The sequence below is a fragment of the Phyllopteryx taeniolatus genome, chromosome 6 (genome assembly GCF_024500385.1).
Source record: "Phyllopteryx taeniolatus isolate TA_2022b chromosome 6, UOR_Ptae_1.2, whole genome shotgun sequence".
Taxonomy (NCBI): Eukaryota; Metazoa; Chordata; class Actinopteri; order Syngnathiformes; family Syngnathidae; genus Phyllopteryx; species Phyllopteryx taeniolatus.
This window is the reverse complement of record NC_084507.1, coordinates 32,142,749-32,165,263: the sequence shown is the minus strand read 5'-3', so window position 1 is coordinate 32,165,263 and position 22,515 is coordinate 32,142,749. Positions and strand designations below refer to the sequence as shown.

General features: G+C 51.5%; 1 protein-coding gene across 1 annotated transcript; it reads right to left on the bottom strand.

Moving 5' to 3' along the window:
* Positions 1-567: 567 nt before the first annotated feature.
* mdga2a (MAM domain containing glycosylphosphatidylinositol anchor 2a) lies at positions 568-21,533 on the bottom strand. The gene is made up of 17 exons (XM_061776825.1): positions 20,922-21,533; positions 14,957-15,096; positions 11,897-12,071; positions 11,517-11,713; positions 11,300-11,432; positions 9,845-10,117; positions 8,007-8,336; positions 7,597-7,923; positions 7,158-7,430; positions 5,837-5,985; positions 5,384-5,561; positions 5,277-5,297; positions 4,638-4,793; positions 2,891-3,034; positions 2,672-2,802; positions 1,818-1,917; positions 568-1,463 (listed from the first exon to the last, which is right to left on the bottom strand). The coding sequence occupies exons 1-17, from the start codon at positions 20,995-20,997 to the stop codon at positions 1,375-1,377; spliced, it is 2,892 nt and encodes a 963-aa protein (XP_061632809.1). The 5' UTR covers positions 20,998-21,533; the 3' UTR covers positions 568-1,374.
* Between the last annotated feature and the right edge of the window lie 982 nt (positions 21,534-22,515).

Below are 22,515 nucleotides of genomic sequence, written 5' to 3'. Positions count from 1 at the left end.
AGCGAAAACGAAAATGGATCTTTACACGTTACGCAAGGGCGAATGACGTCATCACGGGAACGCCACTTGTTTTTCTTCTCAACTGTCATGTTCCTCATTTGAACAAAGTTTTTGCAGGAACGTCACAATGTATCTTGTTTTCGAGCGAAACCTTTTGTTTGGTTTAAGATTCAAGATGAACACACAAAAAGCTGGCATTTCAACGGGGGTGTGTACACTTTCTATAGCCACAGCAGCCGCGTTCCTGGTTTTGTAATCTGCCTGGCGAGCAGAATAGTTCAAATCATTTGGGATTTGGTGCAATTGTATTGATGATGTTTGAGATGCCAACCGGTGAGCACGTCTGCCTCACCGTCGTGAGGTTGCGGGTTCAAATCCGGCCTCGCCTGTGTGGAGTTTGCATGTTTGCGTGGCGACCGGTTCCGGGCGTACCCCGCCTCTCGCCCGAAGATAGCCGGGATGAGCTGTCGCTTTCCCCTAGTGGTGGGAAATGGCCATGGCCTATTCCGTCGTTCCGCGTTCGCCATTGGCGGAGATGTTCAAGAGATGACATCACGGCCTCAAAACTTGACAAAAATCCCTTTTATTGTCTGCAGTCCAACACTTTTTGTTTGTCAAACATGCTGAAGGAAGGAAAAGAGACGCAATCAAACTTAGCCGCCGTCGTCAACTTCCTGCCGAGAGAGGAAGTTGACATTTTCTTTCCTTCTGGCAGGATTGAGAGGTGGGAAAAAACTCTGGCGTTTGTCTTTTTTGTGCTTGTTGAAAAATAAATTCCACACTGTGGACTTTATCGGAGTGGCAACGCCCACTTTGGGAACGTCCGACCAATCGGGAAGCCTCGTTTCGGAAAAACGTCCTCACGTGTCGGAATCATCCTTTCGGGCTTTCTCCACGTCTTTCTCGCCGCCGGGATGTCCTTCCCCAGTCGCCGTGGCGACGGCAGACTCCCGCTCGATCTGAAGGCACTTGAGTGTCATGGCGGACGGACTCCGAAACAACAAAAACGCTCAAGACCCCGCAAGTACTCCTTCAGGATCTGTGTGTGTGTGTGTGTTTTGTGTCCGCCAGCAAGTGTGTCTGTGTCTTCTCGTTTGTGTGTTCAGGTTTGTGTGTGTTAGTGTGAGTTTGTCCCTGTGTGTGTGTGTGTGTTATTGTGCATATGATGTGTATGTGTTCTGCTGTGTGTGCGCGTGCCTTCTTGGCGGTCATCAAGTTTGACAGGCTCACGGTGGTCCGGGGGGGTGACTGGGGGTCAGCGGGGTCGCTGTTTCCAAATACCTGGGAAGGAACGCTAAGCTAAGCAAACAGCCGTCAAGGCGCGGCGGCCACGTCGCCGTCGATCGGCGCGCGAGGCCAAAGGTCATCGCGACGTCACCTCTGTCGGCCGATCAGAGTCAAACTCAGAGTGACGCGCAGCAGCCATAAAGCGGGCCGGCGGGGCGGGGCGTGCGAGATCAGGTCTGAAAGAGAGCGAGAACGAGAGCGACGATCACGTCGGCGTCTTGGGGAAGGTGAGCGAGAGCTCGCTTTCTTCGAGGTCCCTCCCGAGCCCATCACCCCAAAAACATTCCAAGGCCAAGAAAAAAAATGGCAACAAAACAGACAACGTTAAAAAAAGTGGGCAAAAACTGCAAAATAAGCTACTAAAAAAGTGTGGTTGGAAATTGGCACATGCAAAAATAAATTGCTAAAAAATATAAAACAAAACACACACACAAAAAACAAACAAATAGAAATTGGCCCCAAAAGAAGTTGGTCCAAAAAAAAGTGGCCCAAAGGGTCACACAGAGAAAGGACGCGGCGCTCTCGCTCACTGTTGGACGGCGGATCCTGGCATCGGCCCTCCTGGATGGTGACGTCGTCGACGGCGATGTCGCCCTCGATGCCGGCGCCGCGCACCCCCTCCAGGACCACCTGGCGAGCACGAGCGCACGCGCGCACACACACACACGCACGCACGCAGACAGGTTAGCTTAGGCCTGCAACACACGAAGATTTTCCAAACGCTTAAAATATTTTTTGATCTGCTTACATAACCCACGCGTACAAAAATATCGGGCTGGTTACTTTTAAAACCTAAAGTTAACGTAGACGCGATGTAAAACGCAGAAGGCCGGAAGTCGGCGAGTCAAGCGCATCGTCGCTACTTTGAGCCTACGGTGACGCTAAGCTAGTGGGGGCAAAGTTTCCTTGTTGGTGGAAACCAAAGGAAGAAGAATGCCTGTCGCACGCGTCGTACAATCACAACAAGGGAACGTTTTTGTTGTTATTTTTATTTGTGTTGTACATTTATAAGCGTGTACCTTTGGACTGTTACTTGAGGGCGTGTCCTCAGCACTTTTACCAGAGTTGAATTTTGGACAAATATAAGTACTTTTACTTCAGTACTGCATAGCGATACATCTCTGCTTAGATATGTTCAAAAAAGAACCCATTTTATGTATACATACTATTTATGTGGTTGGTTTAGTTTGTACTTACAGTACATTAGTAAAATAAAAAGACATATTTCATTTGGGCAATTCGTTAAACATTAAGGTAAAGAAGATGTTTTGTGTGCACATTTCTTGTTGTTGTTGTTGTTGTTGTTTTTGGGACCTGATCTTCGAGCGAGTCCGTTTTAAAAGTTCCCAAGTAAGCGGAGAGGCGGAAGCGGCTCGAGTCGCACCTGGAAGTCTGCGCTGGGGTGGACGTCGACGGCGGCGCGGCGCCATCGGTCGCCTTGGTTACCGCTCAGACTCCACACCGAGGCCTCCGACCCCGCGGCTCCTTTCTGGCGCAGGAAGGCGTTGAGCGCGCCTGCGTCACCAAACAGGAAGTTGAGGAGAAGTGTCGTCCCGCCCCCGCCCACTCACTCCCTCACCCCCTCACCCCCTCACCCACTCACCTATGTGCTTGCCGTACATGTGGTAGTAGAAGGCCAGGCAGTAGGTGGCGCCGCTTTTGGAGCCCGCGTTGAAGGTGGGCGACAGGAGGCGGGCCTGGTCGCCCTCCATTCTGGGCCGGGACGTCTCGATGTAAACGTAATGCCCTGCGGGACGCCACAATCGCCATCTCACGTTATTCGAGTCATCGCTTTTGCCCAACAAAAGACGCTAAAAAATATTGACTTGTTCAGCACACGATTTAAAAAACAAAACAAAACAAAGTCTTGCAGGTGTTTTTGCCACCCGAAGGGGGCAGTAGACACCAAAAGAAGGGCAGCCCTCTTTTTCATGGCCGCGCCTCGAAACAGGACAAATTACGATTACATTAAATCGAAACACTTTTTTCCCTTCACAAAATGACATTTTGCTTGTAAAATTAAAACTTTTCTCATATCATAACTATTTTTCCTGATTACATGAAGGCAGTTTTAATGTAAGATGACGTGTGAACTTTTTTCTCCTGTACTTACAATTAGTAAGTAAAATGAAGTCTTCTTTTTTGTCATATAAAACTGAAACTTTTTTTCTTAAAATTATGACTTTCTTCTTGTAAAGTTGACATTTTTTTCCATGTAAAATGACAACTTTTTTCTTGTCAAATTGAAATATTTTTTTCCTCATAAAATTAAGACTTCTTTTCCTGTAAAAGTAATTTTTTCTGTAAATTTGTTTAAAGAAATGTCACATATATTACAACTTTTCTCATGAAATTATAATTTTTCTTTACAGGTAAAACATAAACTTTTCTTGCAAAATGAAAACTTTTTCATATAATTACACTTTTTTCCCCCTCATAAAATTGTTTTTTTTTTTTCAGTAAAATGAAACCATTATTCCACCTGAAATGACTTTTTTTTCTCTTTCTAAACTCCAAAATGTTTTCTCGTAACATTTACATTTTTTTAGGACGTATAATTATGCCTTTTTTTCACGTGAAAGGATAACTTTATCCTGGTAAAATTCAGGCTTTTTTTCGACATGCCCCCCCTCCCCAATCTCTCAAATCAATTACGATAACTGGTATCGTTTTTTTCTTTTTACTTTTCCAATATCCTGGAAATGGCTTTGACGCCAGGCCCCAAAATACAAATCCGTTCACCGAGATACACGCGTTTGGCAAAACGCCTGACTTTTCGGCCGCGCTGAGCCCCCGATTCCAAGATTCCGATTGTCGGACTCGAAAAAAGTGGACATGTCAAATGCGAACGGGATTATCGGGACAAGGGAAGTGAATTCGATCCCAAAAGGTCTGCAAATCCACCCAAATCTTCCTCCTGTGTTTGGGTGTCATGTGACTCAACCGCAAAGCGTGTTTATAAGAGCAGGCGGGGTTAACATCAGCACGATTTAGCAGCTAAATCGGAAGTGATTCGATAACCTCAGCGCGTGCGTGAGCGAGATTAAAGTCCTCGCATTGTTATTTTGCTGCACTTAATCCCCTTTCGCAACACAATCTCACAGCCTTCACGTTTGTTTTTTCCTGCGCTCACACACGCCGGCCCGCTTTCAATCGCTCACGTTGACCAAAAGAGTTGCGATTCTTTGCAAAGGTCGCCGCCGGTGAAATTTGGGAGCTGCAAAGAAACACGAAGTCTTTCATTTTGGTGCCATTTTAGGCTCATTTTGAACATTTCCAATTTGTCCTTGTTGATGTTCTCCAATTGCAAGCGGATTCGAAGGCCGTGCGCGCGCGCTCACGTGCCAGACCTTGCTTGGAGCCACGACGGTCGGCGCCGGGTCCGGTGTTGGGCGTGTACTTGGTGTCGCGGGAGGCGGCGCTGTGGCGGGTCCAGTCGAAGTCGTCGCTTTTGTCCTGCGAGAAGAGACACAAGGTCTCGTCCTCGAAAGCACACTGGAACTCCCCTGCGAACGCGATAACGTCATCACAAGCAGAGCCGTGGAAAAATGTCTCCCTAAGAAGGATCCGAATTATTAACAGTCAATCTTAACTGTAAATATAACAAAATGATCATCCCAAAACACTTGGACGTCATTGCCGCCGTGCCGCTCATTTGCCGCTCATTTTTTTGGGAAAATGACAAATGCGCAAAGATATTTCCACAAAGTTGACGCTTAGCTCCTCCCCAATACACGAAGCTTGTGTATTAGTTGCGATGTGTCACTTCAACATACTTCCTTGGACCAATTAGTGTACTACTTTCCTATTTGCACGCCTTTGGCGCCATCTTGTCACACTTGAAAGTTCAGAGGGCGCGCACACACACACACACACACACAAAAGGTGCATTTTTTGGCAATTCACTGAGAATTAGTTTTCAAAAAATGCAAATAGTGAACCGTAAATGTGTGGGAATTACAGTCATCGGATTACAAAGGAGTACTCACTGAGGTGTGGATTCACTGGAGCTGCGGAGGAAACACAAAACTGGTTAAACGCACACACAAATGGCGTCGTGGTTGAGTCTCCGGGCTCTCATGCTAACAGGAAGTACCGCTGTAGGCGATGCTGCGCTCGGTGGCGTCGCCCTCGCCGTAGCGCGTGATGGGCGTCAGGCGGACCAGGTAGGACTCGGGTTTGACCAGCTGCGTCAGGTTGTAGGTCAAGAGCTCCCCCTTGTGGATTCCGGCCTCCACGGGGATCTCCTGCTCCCACCAGCGGCCCTGCCCCACCTGCCGCAAACACGCGTCGGATATAGTTAGCGTCAGCCGATACTACAGTGCGCGTGTGACTTTCTGCCTAATTCCATTTTATAAAACCAGTTCTTTGTATTGTATTGTTAAAATGTTGTTTTGCAAATCAAATCAACGTCATTAAGTTGAATTAGTACTTGGACTTTTACCAGGTTTTGTTTCCCCCCCCCTCCACACGAGTGTCTGCACTCGTACTTGAATACAGATTGCGAGTGCTCGTGCTCGTGCTCGTGCCCGGCGCCGGTCAGACGCACCTGACGTATGCCCAGCCTGTAGGCCAGGATGCGGTCCACGCCGGCGGGTTCCATCTGGGTCCACTGCAACTTGAAGCCGTACGAGCGAGGCCGGTTCTGCCACAGGGCGCCGCGCGTGTCGTAGTAGAACTCGGGAGGGTACGCCTTCCCTGGGGGAGGTAGCGGCACTGACGCTGGCTTTTCTATTCATACACGGCGCGCTGCGTAGTAGCGGCAGGCTCAAAGTCAGTTTTGTGGCGGGCCGCATCGCACAGTAGTTATGCTTTTCCTCTCAGGGCCCTTATGACTATGAAAACCATATCAACATAATATGACTGGCATTCTGCATGCGCACCAACGGCATCATCGCAACCGTCACCCGACACTCGGACCCGCATCGTAACCATCTTCCCGCACGGTGACCTTCGGCCCGCGACGTGACTCCGATCTTACGCGGCGCACGACGGCCGCGGACGCCACGGAGCCGCCGTCGGTCGCGTTCGGTGACCGTCCTGGCCTTCATCCGGCACGTGCGCTGAGACAGCTTTCTCCTCTTCAGAGGAAAAAGCTGCGCTGCGGTGCGCGGCGTTAAGAAGCTTAACTCAGGAAGTCTCTCAGCGCGCTGACAGGCGCACTCAAAAGCGCCTTCGCGGGGGGTCGCGGGCGGGGTCGGCGACGGGGTGTCGGCGTCTTGCCGAGACGGGACGCGCGGAGACGTCGTCGCTCCCCACATGAAAGCGAGCGACGACTCAAATCCTCGCGCGTGGAGCCGCAACGTGTGCGTGTGCGTGATTTAAGCCCCCCCCGGATAAATGTCGGATCTTCCGTTATGGATTTCCACGGAGCTTAATGTTCATCGTCAGCTAATGACCCGCTCGTGACGCTGTGTGTCACTCGTGAAGGACGCATCTCATTGGTCCAAACCTTAGCTCGCGGTCACGATTCATAAAGTCCCAACGAGGACGCGCTGAGTCAGAAACAGGAAGTTAGTGGAGTCAAACAGGAAGTGTGGAGTCACGAGCCGCAAGCGTCACAAACACGGTTATAAATAAAACGAGAAATGAGCAGTGTCTCAAACAAAAGTGGGAGGAGTCACAAACAGGAAGTATGACATCACAAACAGGACGTGGTCAGTGTCAATCAGGAAGTTTGCGAGACACAAACATGAAGTCTCGAGTCACATGTAAACAAGCAAACAGGAAGTTCTGAGTCACACACGCAAGGAAGTGTGCGGAATCGCCAACAGGAAGTGTCCCAAACAGGAAGTGTGTGGGGGCAAAAAACAGGAAGTCGAGTCAGAGTTGACAGTTTCCCATCATTCATCAGTTGCGTCGTGACTCACCCGTGACCAGGAAGGTACATCTGCCCGCTCCGGCATCATTGCTGATGTCACACGTGTACTCGCCGTAGCCTTCGCGGTTGAGCGCTCGCACCTGGTAGCGCGTGTCGTCGCTCTGCTCGTCAAACTGGCCCACGGTCAGGAGGCGGGAGCCCAGCTTCCACTCGTAGCGCAGCAGGCGGGCGGGGTGGGCGCGCAGCAGGCGGCACGTCAGGGTGAACGCCCGACCCAGAGCCTGGCGCACCTCCGAGAACACCGGCTCCACCACGGGCGGGACTACGCGACACACAGCGCGCCGGGTCATTGACAACAGTACAAAATAAAGCGCTCGCTACTGCTTGTAAACACCGGACGCGCGCTTCCGATCTCGCCGGGCATCGGCGAATTAGTTTCCGGATAACTTCCTGCTTCGTTTCATCGCGTGTACGAGTGAAGTACCCACACTGCACTGCGAGCTGTATGAGCGCCTCTCGGGGTTTGACGTTGAAGCCGTTGTACTGGCTGGTCCGGCAGCGGTAGGTCCCGCCCATCTCCCGCGTCACGTCGGCGAGCCTCAGGATGCCGTCGTAGCTTTCGGTCTGCGCGGCGTCCTCGGCCGCCGGAGGCGCCCCCGCCGGGACCTCGTCCGCCGCCTCCGGAGTGTCCTCCGTGCGGGACCAAAGGATGACAGGCTTGGGTTTGCCCGACACCAGACACTGCAGCTCCACTGTGTCGCCCTCCCGGGCGACGATGTGAGAGCGCCCCCTGGGCACCGTCAGCTCCGGAGGAACTGCAGCCGCACGCAGGAAGTCCAGGTAACGAAGTCCAACGAACAACTCGACGCACCCGGGCTGACCCCGCCCCCTCCCTCACCTGTGGTGGACGAGATGTTGACGTCGATGCTGATCTCCGGACTTCCTCCGTCCCTGAGCGACGCCGCGCACGTGTACGTGCCGAAGTCGGTGAACTTGAGGTCGATGATGTCCAGGTTGGTGACGCCCGGCGACATCTCCGCGTCCGTGTGCGTGATGACCATTCGCTCGGAGCTGCGCAGCGGGCGACCGTTCTTCATCCAGCCGAACTGCAGCTCCTCGGGGGGCGTGGCCTCCACCTGGCAGCTGATCTTCACCTCGCGTCCGATCCGGATGTGGTCGTCGTTGTGGTACGGGTCCGGAGTGATCCAGAAGCGAGCCTTGCGGAGACCTGACGGAGAAACAAGTGTGTGAAGTCACAAACAGGAAGTGGGTGGAGTCACACACCGGAAGTGTGTGTGGAGTCAGAAATGGCAAGTGTTCGGTCCTAAACCGGAAGTGGGTGGAGTCACAAACCGGAAGTGGGTGGAGTTAAACAGGAAGTGTGTGGAGTCAGAAATGGCAAGTGTTGACTCCTAAACCGGAAGTGGGTGGAGTCAGAATGTACTAGTTTGTGTGGTGTGTGTATACGCACGTGTGGTGTGTGTGTCAGTGTCTTTTGTGTGTGTATACACTTACAGTGTGCGTGTACGTGTACAAAAGTGTGAGTTTGTCCATAAATAGTTGCAAACGCCTGCAAAAAAAAGCGTGTGTGTCACTTGAAGGTCTGTTACATAACACGCGAAGACTTTGACGCATTCGTGGAGAAAATGTGAAGGATGCTAGGGATGCAGCGGGTTTTCCAAACCGGTCGGGTCGGATTACCATTTCTTTCTTTCTTTTTTAAATCGTAGCTACAAACCAAAATAAAGTCCATATTATCACAGTGTGATTGCAGCGTTTTAACTAAAGCATTCTCATACAAATAATCATTTCCCCATCATGTAGCGCATTACCAAACAACCAAAGAACACATTCGCTCTCATTTACGCAGCGTCCCTGAACGCACCTGGGGACCGAACGGCGGCTGCCAAACACGGCGTTCGTCCGCCGACATACGGAGCCTCGTATTCGCCGTGTTCAGACGGGCTTTTCGTGGACGTCCCGAACAAAAGCCGGCACTCTTAACTAAAAAGAAACTTTCATTCGTTCACAGACGGCAGAATGAGCGCCTCGTCGATTACGTTCGTCGGGCAGAAATGAATTAAGTCGAGTTCACGTTCGCCCAAAATATGAACGAGTTCGTGAACTTTCCCCCATCGAAGTGGTTCGGGGGCAAGACGAAATGGCGACAGCTGGACACACAGCGTGGCTGCGCCTTTCGCCATCCTGTCGCAAAATGCCGCTCACGTACCTAGACAAAAAAATGATTTCAATATCATACAAAATCAAACAATTATAACAACGCTGCCATGTGAAGATGTACTTTCAGTATATGAAAAAAAAAGTAGAAAAGAATAATGGCTAAACCGGAAACCGATACGAACCGAGCCGTGGATTTTGTGAACCGGTCCGCCCCGGAAGGGCGCCCGCAGCGGAGGACAGCGCCGGCATCGCGTCCTCCTGCTGGCCAACTACGGTACGACAACCTGCGTGTGCACGCGTAGACGTTTGCGTGAGCGTGTATCCGTGCATGTTAATAATTGTGCACGTGTGTGTTTGAATGTGTATTTATGTACACGAGTGTGTCTATGCGTGTATGCGTGTTTGTTTATGTTTACGCGTTTGTTCGTATGCACGTATGTGTGCGCATGTGTTTATGCGCTCGTATGTTTATACGCATTCGTACACACGTGTACGGCTGCTTGTGCGTACCGAACGCGTGTGTTTGTGTGTAATTAAGCACGCGCGCCGTCTTACCTCTGACCAGGATGTCGGTGGACTTCCTGGCCGCGTTGCCCACGTTGTTGTCGGCCAGGCAGCTGTAGGCCCCGCCGTCGTCCACGGCGACGGCGGGGATGGTGAGCGTGCCGGCCTCGGCCACGCTCCCCTTGGGGAGCGCCTCCCCCCCGGGGCGCACCCAGCGCAGGGCGGGCGGGGGATCCCCGCCGGACGTCACGCACACCAGCGTCACCGTCCGGCCCGGGTCGACCACCAGGGGGTCGTCCGGGAGCAGCTTGACGGAGGGCGGAGCTGCAGGGGCGAAACCCACCGTCGCGGCAGCGCGTGTGTATGCGAGTGTGTACGGACTGTGCGGAAGCAGCTGAAACCAGATGTTTACATAAAACATGGCCACTTTTCTCTCTCACTGTCCGTCACACGAAATCAGACGAGACACTTCCTGTTTGACGTCACTTAGGATTAGCAGAAAGACGCCAGCATGATGACAAAAGGATTTCGAACCCTCATCCTTTGGGTCGGGAGAGGACCGCTCTACCGGGTGATTTCTGTGATTTGTGAGCAGCCAACGCGCTGCCACCAAATCCACCGTCGGGTACAAAGAGAGTTACCTAACCTAACCTTCTTTGCGTAACATCATGAGAAAGTCAAAAGAAATCAGCCGAGATATCGGGCGAACAAATGCGGACTTGCACAAGAGCGGTTTCATCCGTGGGTGCAATTTCCGGATGCCTGAAGCCGCCGCCTTCGTCTGTTCAAACAATTGCGCGCAAGTATAAACCCGGCGATCACAGGAAGGAGACGTGTCCCAAATGTGCACGTCAAGCCGAGAAGAAAAGCAAAAACCCGGTGAAGATGCTGGCCGAAGCTGCTGTGAAGAGTGGGTCATTAGCCACGGCGAAACAAGTACCGTACCGACGTGGGCCGAAAGGCCACTCGGCCAGGGAGAAGCCATTAAAAACACGAACAACATTAACAAACGTTGAAAAGTCAGAATTCTCTTTGCAGTGCACACAAGGACAACGACTGCCATTTTGGGGGGGGCATGTCCTGCGGTCTGACAAAACTCACTTTGAACAGTTTGGCCAGAATGAGCATCGTTACGTTTGGAGGGGGAAGGGGGAAGCTTGCGAGCCCGAGAACACCGACCCAACTGTGAAATACGGAGGTGGCGGTATCGTGTTGTGGGGTTGTTGCGCTACACGGGGGACTGGTGCACTTGACAAAATCGTGAGGGAAGAACATGAAGTGGAAATCAGCCAGGAAGTTTGGGCGCTGGAATGGAAAACATTTGAAAAAAATAAAAAAAATCCTTCTCTTATTATGCTGGCATGTAGCAAATAAAAATAGTTTTGCTCATCAAAATTGACCTAAAACAGGAACAATTGAGTCCGATTTCATGTCAGACGGAGAAAAATCGATAGCACGCGTAAAACATCAGGTTTCAACTGTGTGTGCGCGTGCGTGTGTGCGCACCTGTCCGGTTGCTGAGGCTGAAGTGCGCCATCTTGTCAGCGATGTCGCACGCGTTCTTGACGGAGGCGACGCACGTGTAGTTGGCGTAGTCTTGAGGGCGCAGGTTCTTCAACTTCAGGATCTTGGTCTCGCCCTGCGCCCGAGAGAGTGTGGGGGTGAGCGAGAGGGGGAGTGTGTGTGTGTGTGTGTGCGCGCGGCGGGTGCGCGTGTTGCCCACCTGCGTGAAGAAGGGCTCATAGATGTCCACTCCGGCGTCCGCTCCCTGCGACAGCGCCTGGCGACCTCTCCTCCAGGTGTAGGCGACGGGCGGATTGGACGCGGCGACGCAGCGCAGGAAGACCGTCCGCTCCGCGTAGAAGCGATCCTTGGCGTCGCCCGCGCTCTGATGCACCGTGATCAGCGGCTCGTCCAGAACTGACCGCGCACACACACACGCACACACACGCGCCCATCATGCATCGCACGACAACGAGGGTCCCTGAAGGCAGCACGCCGCACACGCGATGCGTTCAAGAGCCTCACGTGGAACTAAAAGAAACCTCGGGAGACTGTCGAGGGGTGCGTTGTGTGTGTGTGTGTGCGTGTGTGTGTCCTCACAGTACACGTCAACTCGTATGGATCGTAAGGCGGGCGTCCCGATGCCGTTGTCCGCCTTGCAGTAGTAGCGCCCCCCCTGGTGGCGGCCGATGCTTTCGATCTTCAGAGTGTCGTTATGCGCCCAAGAGTCGCCTTGGCGCTCCCAACTTCCGCCCGCCGTTTTCGTCCAGTGCACCTGTTCACAAACCAAACGGGAAGTTTTGGGATGCAAAAGTGTCTTTGTGGCACTTTTGGCATCACTGACTTTGATTTCACTTTACACAAATGATTTGTGTGTGTGTGCCAGCAGCTGTTCTATTTTTAGCTCCAACACACCCGCAGAGAGAAATTCAAAGGCGGTAAAAGAGGGACGAAAAAAAGACGGAGCAAAGACAATCGTGGATTTCTGATTTCAAAAGTAGCAACGCATCAGTCGGTTGTGTGTCGTAATACGATGATGCGTCGCAGTCATAACGAGCGTCTGGCGGAAATCGGAACGACGGTGTGGCCCGCAACAAAAATGACTTTGACACCCCGGCATAATTCCAACACCAACCCACCGTATTCCCAATATGATTGCGCAACAATCCCACGATATTCCTACTATTGTCTACAATGCTCCCAGCCCGATCCCGCTACATATTCCCAGCATGCTCCCAACGTATTCCCATTACATCACCACCAAGATCACGCGACATGCCCACGATATTCCAAACATGGTCCCAGCATACTCCGGCATCATCCCCGCTATAGTCCCACTCTACGGCCACGACATTCCAACTCAATCCCACCGTATTCCAGTACTTTCCCAAAATGATCCAACTACATGCACACAACATTCCCACACCTATTGTCAACAAAACACCACCATAATACCACTATATTCCCAACTAAATCTCACTATAACACCACATTCCCATGACATTCCCAACAAAATCCCACCACACTCCCATGGTATTCCCAATAAAATCCCACCATAATACCATTATATTCCCAACTAAATCTCCCTATGATACCACATTCCCATGACATTCCCAACAAAATCCCACCAGAATCCCTCTATACTCCTATGATATTCCCAATAAAAACCCACTATAATAACACCCTGTTCCCGTGATTTTCCCGTAATGCCAACAAAAGCGCATTATAATCCCACTATATTCCCCCCAAAATCCCACCATAATCGCACTCTAGTCCCATGATATTTCCAACAAAATCCCACTATAATACCAACAAAATCCAAGCATAACCCTGTAGTGCGTAAGCGAGTGGTCGCCTCGGTAACAAGCTCTCTAGTACTGCCTATGTTTTTGTGTTTTTCATCCGTCTTTGGAGACATGACGCAATTTACTGACTTACTTGCTAAGACTACTCCGGAGTTTCTTTCAGGAACTTTCCCAAATTTCTTTCTCTGAGTTCCTCAGCGGTTGTGATCGAGGGCGCATGGAGGCGACACCACAGCGGGAAACGAGTCGGCGTTCAGATCAAGAGGATTCCGAATGCCGCTCAATTTGCAAATCTACGCTCCCTACCCAACAAAACGGACGAGCTTCATCTTCTCCCAAAGACCAGTAAAGACTTTGGACGTTCGCGGAGACGCAGCTTTGTGAACGCGTCCCCCATGGCGCCATAATGCTTCCGGGCCTTCCAACTACACCGAGCGGATCGTGTTACGGAGCACATCGACTGTCCTACCAGGGAAAACAACATTTTAGACCACTGCTATACGACGCTGAATAACGCATACCGTGCTAAACCTCGTGCAGCCCCGGGCTCGTCTGATCACTGCTTAATTCACTTAATAACAACATACAGGCAAAAACTGTAAACGTGCGAAGCCTACGGTGAAAACAGCGAAGAAGTGGACACATAAAGCAAAGTTAGAACTTCAAGACTTTAGATTGCACAGACTGGAGTGTCTTTGAAACTTCAACTGGCAGCCTGGATGAATATACGGACACTGTCACATCCCATATCGCGGATGTCACACTGTGACACACACGCGTGGACCAGCTCGCTCCAGTCTTCACACAGATCTTCAATAGATCTCTGGAACTGTGTGACGTACCATCCTGCCTCAAACGCTCCACCGTCATCCCAGTCCCCAAGAAACCTACAATCTCGGGTCTGAATGACATCTGTGGTCATGAAGTCATTTGAACGTCTCATGCTGGACCACCTCAAGAACGTCACGCGTCCCCTGCTGGAGTCCCTGCAGTTTGCCTACCGAGCAAACAGGTCTGCGGATGAGGCAGTCACCTACGCGAGGATCCTGTTCGTGGACTTCAGCTCTGCATTCAACACCATCATCCCCAAACTCCTCTCCTCCAAGCTTCTCCAGCTCAGCGTCTCGCCTGCCATCTGCCGGTGGATTTACAGCTTTCTGACGGGCAGGACACAGCAGGTGAGGCTGGGGGAGGCCACCTCATCCACCCACACGCACGCAGAAAACATCCTTCTCCACAGCTGCCCCTCACGCTGTCCAGCAGCCCCACGTCAAGCGTCGAGTCCTTCAAGTTCCTGGGGACCGGAAGTGGGAGATCAACATCAACTCCATCCTCAGAAGGGCCCAGCAGAGGATGTACTTCCTGCGGCTTCCGAGGAAGCACGGCCTGCCACGGGAGCTGCTGAGGCACTTCTACACAGCGGTCATCGAATCAGTCCTGCGTTTATCCATCGCAGTCTGGTTTGGTGCTGCCACAAAAAAGCACGAACTCCGACTCCAATGGACAATCAAAACTGCTGAAAAGATTGTCGGTACCCCCCTACCCACCCTTGAGGACTTGCACGCCGCCAGAACTAAGACAAGAGCGTGCAAAATCCTCTCGGACCCTCCGCATCCCGGTCAGCGGCTCTTCCAGCTCCTTCCCTCGGGTAGGCGCCATCGATCAATGCAAACTAAAGCTAGCAGACATTCCAACAGCTCCTTCAGTATTTATTGTCAAAATGGCTGTCTATTGTTGTGTTGTCAACCCAAAATCTGACCGTACACCGGTGACCCCCGTTTCAGGCGGCAACGGTCGCCAGCGTAATCCCACAACCTTCCCAGTCGCTTCCCAATGTGCGAGCGAGCGTGTTGACCTGCGGTCGAGGGTGTCCGGTGACCAGGCAGACGAGTTCCAGAGTTTCTCCTTCTCGGATGGTGTAGACTCGCTCGCTTTGCCGTTCCTCCTCCACGTCGCACGCCGGTCCGGAGTGCACGATGCGAACCGTAGGTGGCGCTGCCGAACACGTACAAGCATGGTTAGAAATGAGAAATGCTTCTCGCTCTGTGGAGACATCGCAGAGGTTTTTCCTATTCACCCGTCGCCGTGGTAACGTAAAGCTCATTTCCCGGAGGAGATAACAATCATCATTACGACATCAAGGACACGCCCCCTATGTGGCGTCGCCACGGCGACCGCACAATCCGAACCTCGGCGAGATTCGCCGTCATCGGGTGCAAAAAGTCAAGTTGACGGCACACTGAGACAGGAAGTGACTTCACGGGGCAGGAAGCAGAGAACACACGCAAACATGAGCACGCATGTACACGTGCACACACACACGTATGCACACGCCGATAGACACGTGCACACTAATAAAAAAATTGCACACACCAACAAAGAAATGAACACAAACATACACACACAATAGAAACACACACACATTATACACATGGACACACAGACACACAAAAAAGCCAGTGCACACATACGAAGACACAAACATACAAATGAAAACACAAACACACACAACATAAACACAAAAATGTGCACATGGACTCAAACACACATGAACACGCGCACACACACACACACAAATGAACACACACACACACACAAACACGCAGACACACAAAAACACAAATAAATGAACACATGCACACATAAACACACAAGCAAATGGACACCCACAAAGGCGCGCGCACACATACAAACAAATAGACGCACACATACACACTGACCTCAGGCTGACACTCATTGTGGGGACACACAAATGTAATATAATCCATGCATCCATTTTCTGAGCCGCTTCCCCTCACGCGGGTCGCGGGCGCGCCGGAGCCCATCCCGGCCGTCATCGGGCAGGAGGCGGGGTACGCCCTCAACGGGTCGCCAGCCAATCCGCACTCGCATTCACACCTACGGGCAATTTAGAGTCTCCAATGAATGCATGTTTTTGGGATGTGGGTGGAAACCGGAGCGCCCGGAGAAAAGCCACCCAGGCACGGGGGCAACATGCAAACTCCACACAGGCGGGGCCGGGGATTGAACCCCGGGCCTCGCAACTGTGAGGCAGACACTCTAACCGGTCGATCACCGTGCCGCCGGGACACACCAATGTAAAATAATATAATATAGGATAATGTACTGACGTGAGGAAGAGGAGGAAGGTGAAAGTGTTTGAAAGCAGGTAGGGGAGGGGCTATGAGGAGAGGATGCCCTAGTTTGCTTCGTCTATTTTTAGATGAGGAGTTTTTTTTTTTGTCTCCTCTGACTGCTGATGTCATCAAACACACACGCACGCACGCACACACCTGGCGTAAAGCGGCATTTCCCATTGTCACACAATTTGCGGGCGTGTGTTCACGATGCAGAATATGAGCAGCAGTGTTGTGCGTGCTGATCTGAGGTCAGATGCTTTCCTGCTTTTATGGGCGTCACACGTTGGCCTTCGTCTGTGGCGCCGTTACATAAGATGCTCTGACCCCCCCGTCTCCCCACCCACCTCCTCGACTCCCACCCCCCCCCCGCTCACTCTCATCTTTCTATTTGTGGGCCGCGGACGCAGTCAGTCAGTGGGCCGGACAAAAATAACCACTGGCGCCCTATTGGCCGGCAGCGCCGCACGCTCACGCATACGTAATGAGGCCACCGGAGGACCGAACGATGAATGGAAGCAACCCGACGGCGCCGTCGCATCACCGGGACGCGCGCACACGATTGGGTACAGCGGTTGGCCAATCAGAGAGCAGCTAACCCTGCACTGGCAAACACAGGATGAAGGTCAATGGATAATTGAGGTGCATTGATTGATTGATTGATTGATTGATTGAGCCCACATCAGCAACGTGAAGTACTCGACCACCAATGATCCTGCTGTGGGAGCCAATCAGAGCAGAGTATACTCGAAGCAGCAGCAGCAGTAAGTGAGTCACGCTCGAGAGCGGCGTGTTGATGCTGCAGGATGTTTCCTCTGACTCATGTACGCCTGTGCGTGCGTGTGCGCCCGTGTGTGTGCGCGTATCCCCCTAAAAGTTGGACCCATTAACACTTCGGAACACTATTTAACGCAAATGAACACGCGGGTCACCGGCGTTGTGCCCACAGGACCCAGGTAGCCCCCGAGGACCGCATGCCCGCGGTCCAGTTCCAAAAATAGCTCACGAGTGAAATGGTCTTTCTGCGTGCGTGCGTGTTTTATTGTGCCACTTTCCAGTGAGCTGCAGCTTGTTTATTTTGGAAATCAAGTTTGCAAATGAAACTGATCTTTGAAAGAAAATCAATTTTCATCGGTCACGAAAAGCACGCAGCTCCTTCGCCATCTTCGGCGACAGCCGAAGCTGAACGACCGCGTCGCATTCGACACTTTCGGAGGACTTTTCTCACTGCAAAAAGGCAAAATCGTACCGAGTGAATTGATCCCACTTCGAGTGAAAACATTCGTACTGTACTGATTTGAAGAGCGTTTTGACTTGCTTCAACAAGACAAAAAGACGTCTTTTTTAGATGGTGACACAACACCTCAAGTGAACTGCAGTCATCCGGAGACTCTGCCAGATAGAACTGCGCCACACCTGCACAGCTATCATAGCCAACATGAAGGTTCTAAAGAATTTGACCCTGGGTAGCATATACAGGCTGAACAGGACGGGTCCGAGAACCGACCCCTGAGGGACCCCGTAGATCATTGCCATACAATGAGACTGTACACTTCCAATGGTTAATGTTAAATAACTCCTTGCCTCCAGGTTGGACCGGAAACATTCCAGAACCGTTCCATGGTGTCACACCCACGTTTCCAACCTGTTCAGCGGCAGTGTTGATTATTTGCTGCAAATCAGCTAGCGCAGACGTCGCAATCGCTTTGAAAAAGTCAGATGGTATTGAGTCACGAGTCACTGATGGTGCAGTGGTACACTCGCCTGACTTTGGTGCAGGCAGCGTGGGTTCAGTTCCCACTCAGTGACGGTGTGAATGTGAGTGCGAATGGTTGTCCGTGTCTATATGTGCCCCGCGACTGACTGGCGACCAGTTCAGGGTGTGGTCCGCCTTTCGCCCGAAGTCAGATGGGATAGGTTCCAGCGTCCCGCGACCCTAACCAGGATAAGCGGCGTTGAAAATGGATGGATGGATGGACGGTATTGAGTCAAGACAGCTTGTTGATATCAGGTTTCAGCTGCTGAACCGTTTTCTGGTCTCTTTTGGTCAACTGTATCAAATTCTGGCACGGTAATCGAGTTTTTGCTGGGTGGCTTCAGCGTCAGCGTCGCGTCATCTTGCTTATTTAACCTGGATTGTATTTATTCACGAAAATCTTTGATCTGCTATGAGGAGTTCTGGAGCGATCGGATTTGGGGTTTGTGAGCTTGTCAAGCACAGCAAACAGAGGGTTCAGGTTCTTCAGAAAAGTGTTGCTGTCTTGCCCTGACTAACTCTTGGTTCAAATTACAAAGGCTTAGAGAAAAAGAAAAAAAACATATTTTGTCCTGAATATCAGTGAGGAAATCTGAAAATGGAACTAGCATGAATTGACTTGATAAGAGTCTCAAAATAATATTTTTGTCTTGATTTTCTTCTTCTCCTTTGTGCTTGTCCCGTCACGGGCCGCCACAGCGCGCCATCCTTTCCCACGTAAGCCTGTAAGTCTCCTGCATCCTCCTCTCCAACACCGACTGCCCTCATGTCTTCCCTCACGACATCCATCAACCTTCTCTTTGCTCTTCCTCTCGCTCTCTTGCCCGGCAGCTCCATCCTCATCCTCATCCTTCTACCAATATACTCACTCTCTCTCCTCGGCACGTGTCCAAACCACCGGAGTCTGCTCTCTCTCTCGAACCTCGGCTCCGAGAGCGAACCTCGACATCTTCATTTCCGCCACCTCCAGCTCTGCTTCCTGTTGTCTCTTCAGTGCCACTGTCTCTCATGTGTCCATCACGGCTGGCCTTCTGTCACATAACACACCCGACACCTTCCTCCACCCGTTCCAACCTGCTTGGACCCGTTTCTTCACTTCCTGACCACACTCACCGTTGCTCTGGACGGTTGACCCCTCTCATTCATGCACGTATATTCTGCCTTACTTCGGCTAATCTTCATTCCTCTGCTTTCCGGCGCATGCCTCCATCTTTCAGTGCATGTTCCTCCAGCTGCTCCCTGCTTTCACTGCAGATCACAATGTCATCTGCAAACATCATGGTCCACGGGGATTCCAGTCTAACCTCATCTGTCAGCCTATCCGTCACCACTGCAAACAGGAAGGGGCTCAGGGCTGATCCCTGATGCACTCCCACCACCATCTTAAATTCATCTGTCACACCTACAAGCACACCTCACCGCTGTTCTGCTGCCCTCGTACATGTCCTGTATTCTTCTAACATACTTCTCTGCCACTCCAGACTTCCGCATGCAGTAGCACAGTTCCTCTCTGGGTACTCTGTCATAGGCTTTCTCTAGATCTACAAAGACACAACGTAGCTCCTTCTGACCTTCTCTCCACTTTTCCATCAACACCCTCAAGGCAAATAATGCATCTGTGGTACTCTTTCTAGGCATGAAACCATACTCTATCCATCCATTTTCTCACGCACTAGAATTCTATTGAACAAGCTGGTCAAAAACTCCACAGCCACCTCTCCTAGATGCTTCCATACCTCCACAGGAATGTCATCAGGACCAACTGCCTTTCCAGTTTTCATCCTCTTTAATGCCTTCCTAACTTCCCCCTTACTAATCATTGCCACTTCCTGGTCCTCCACACTCTTCTACTCTCATTTCCCTCATGCATCAACTCTTCGAAGTATTCTTTCCATCTAGCTAGCACACTACTGGCACCAGTCAACACATTTCCATCTCTATCCTTAATCACCCTGGCCTGCTGCACATCCTTCCCACCTCTCTCCGGCCAGCTTGTATAGATCCTTTTCTCCTTCTTTAGTGTCCAACCTGCCATACATGTCATCATATGCCTCTTGTTTGGCCTTTGCCCCCTCTACCTTTGCCCTGTGTCGCATCTCAATGAATTCTTTTCACCTCTCCTCGGTCCTCTCGGTGTCCCACTTCTTCTTAGCTAACCTTTTTCCTTGTATGATTTCCTGTACTGTGAGGTTACACCACCGAGTCTCCTTCCTGCCAGAAGATACACCAAGTACTCTCCTGCCTTCTTCTCTGATCACCTTGGCTGCAGCGGTCCAGTCTTCTGGAAGCTCCTCCCGTCCACCGAGAGCCTGTCTGCATTTTTGTCTTGATTTTAGATTTCGAAAAGAAGTCAAAAGATTGTTTGTTGCAAATGTGCACTTAATTAGCACCGAATCCCAACTATGGAAATCATGCGATAAATTGCGATGAACAAATTGAACGGATTGACAGCTGGAGTTAGCGCACCGCAAGCATTTTGTCCTGTTAGCTTGGCTGCTAGCGAACACTTTGAGGATCCCGGGTGATGATGATGATGATGATGATGATGATGATGAAAATGCTAACTTGTTGTCGGAGTCACACGCGCGCGCGGCCACAGGAGGCATCTGCCGACTGGTCAACGCACAGATGTTAGCACCTAATCCCCTGCGCCCGCACACGCGCGTGACGTAGGGTGACATGTAATCCACGTGTGTCACCTGACCTGACACCGGAAGTGCTCAGCTGTCCAGTTGTGTTCTGCTCCTCTCTCCGCGTGCACGCGCATCACGGCCCACTCCACTTCCGGTGTGTGACAGGTGACCTTGACAGGTGTGTGGCCACGTGACACAGCGGAAGCGGCTGCCCTGTGGGCGCCGTGACGTCACAACGGGGATGACAGGGGCGCGGGCGTGCACAAGGTCACGTGCGTGCGTGTGTGGGCTTACCGTACACGCCCTGCGCGTGCACGCCGTGCACGAAGCCGCTCGCGAGCCACAAAATGAGCGCCACCAGCGGGCCCATCTTCACATCCTCGTCTGTCCGGCCTCGTCCTGCAGCCGCTGGGCCCCCTCCGCCTCCTCCTCCTCCTCCTCCCCCACCTCCCCCTCTTCCCCCTCTTCGTCCTCCTCCTCCTCCTCCTCTTCCTCAGCGCAGAGTCGTGCCCATCGTCGGCGTCTCATGCAAACATCCGAACCGAACCGATCGCGGGACCCCACGTACACGCCGGTCAGGTGGTCCTGCAGTCAGGAAGCCGGCGGAGAGACGCGCGAGGTCGCTGGCATGGTGGGAGGGGAAAGTGCCGTTCGGAAAAGCTGTCGCGCCGAGCCGCTCCGTGCATCCCGGCCAGCCGGATGAAGAAGCGGTACCGGGCTCCGCTGCGGATGTCAGCGGCTCGTCGCGCTCCGTCAGGCCGCCGAGGGGCGAGCGGAGTCGGCCTGGAAATGGACCAGCGTCCGCTCGCTCGCTCGCTCGCTCGCTGGACAATTTTACCGGTGAGACGTCGGCGAGAGAGCGAAGAGGCCAGCGGTGGGCCACCGACGTACTTCCGGGCTGCGCTTCCAAAATAAAAGCCACTTTCTTTCATTTGGAATCTCCTCCAGCGAAATGGCTGGACATTTGCGTTAGGCTCGCGCTCATTTGATGTTGCATCGAGGCATGACGTCAATAAACACATCGCTACATAATTAGCAACTAAAACCCAAATCTAAAAACACCATCATCACTGTCTGAAACGCTAACGGTGGTTTGAAAGCGAACTTGAAACTGTAACTCTGGCTTGAAACCTTATTGTGAAATCCTAATTGGACCCCCTCATTGTTAACTGGGCTTCAATCCAATTCTTGCAAACCATTTGAAACCCTAACCTGAAGGCTGGAAACCAGAATTTGATACGCCAACCCTCAACTGTGCTGGAAACCTTCATTTGAAACCCTAATCCTTGTTTGAAAGCCTACTTTGAAAACGTAACCATTTTCGAAACCGTCAGCCTCATTTGAAACCAGCACCCCTTGTTTGAAAACCGAATTCAAAAGGCTTGAAATCATCATTTGAAACCCTCATTTTTCCTTGAAACCCCAACCCTTGTTTAAAACCCTAATCTCGTTTTGAATGAAATCCTCCTTTGAAACTCTTGTTGGAACCCCTAACCCTGTTTTGAAACTTTACTCGCGTTACGAGACCAATCCTAATCCTGGTTTGAAACCCGAACTTCAAACCATAACCCTTGTTTGAAACCCTCCTCCTTGTATTTAATCAGACATTCCACATCAAGTTTGAATGGAGCGCCGTCAGAGCGCCACGATTATGACGACCGTCCACGCAGCCGTCAAAAAAACACTGGTGTCCAACTCAAGGCCCGGGGGCCACATCCGGCCCGCCACAAGATTTGATGTGGCCCGCAAAGGCAAAATCATGTGTGTCCACTTCCAAGATTCTTCTTCAAATCTGTACCAAAGTTTCATAAAGGACAATGTGGAGATATTGCAAGCATTTTTGTGTTAGCAAACATTAATAATAGTTGAAAAACCCATAACCCTTGAT

Excerpts from the sequence above, each read along its gene's own strand:
- mdga2a (XM_061776825.1), bottom strand. The coding sequence starts at position 20,997 with ATGGGCCCGCTGGTGGCGCTCATTTTGTGGCTCGCGAGCGGCTTCGTG. Across the intron at positions 7,924-8,006 it reads CAACATCTCGTCCACCACAG|TTCCTCCGGAGCTGACGGTG; the intron begins GTGAGGGAGGGG and ends GTGCGGCTGCAG. Across the intron at positions 3,035-4,637 it reads CCGTCGTGGCTCCAAGCAAG|GGCATTACGTTTACATCGAG; the intron begins GTCTGGCACGTG and ends GGCGTCCCGCAG.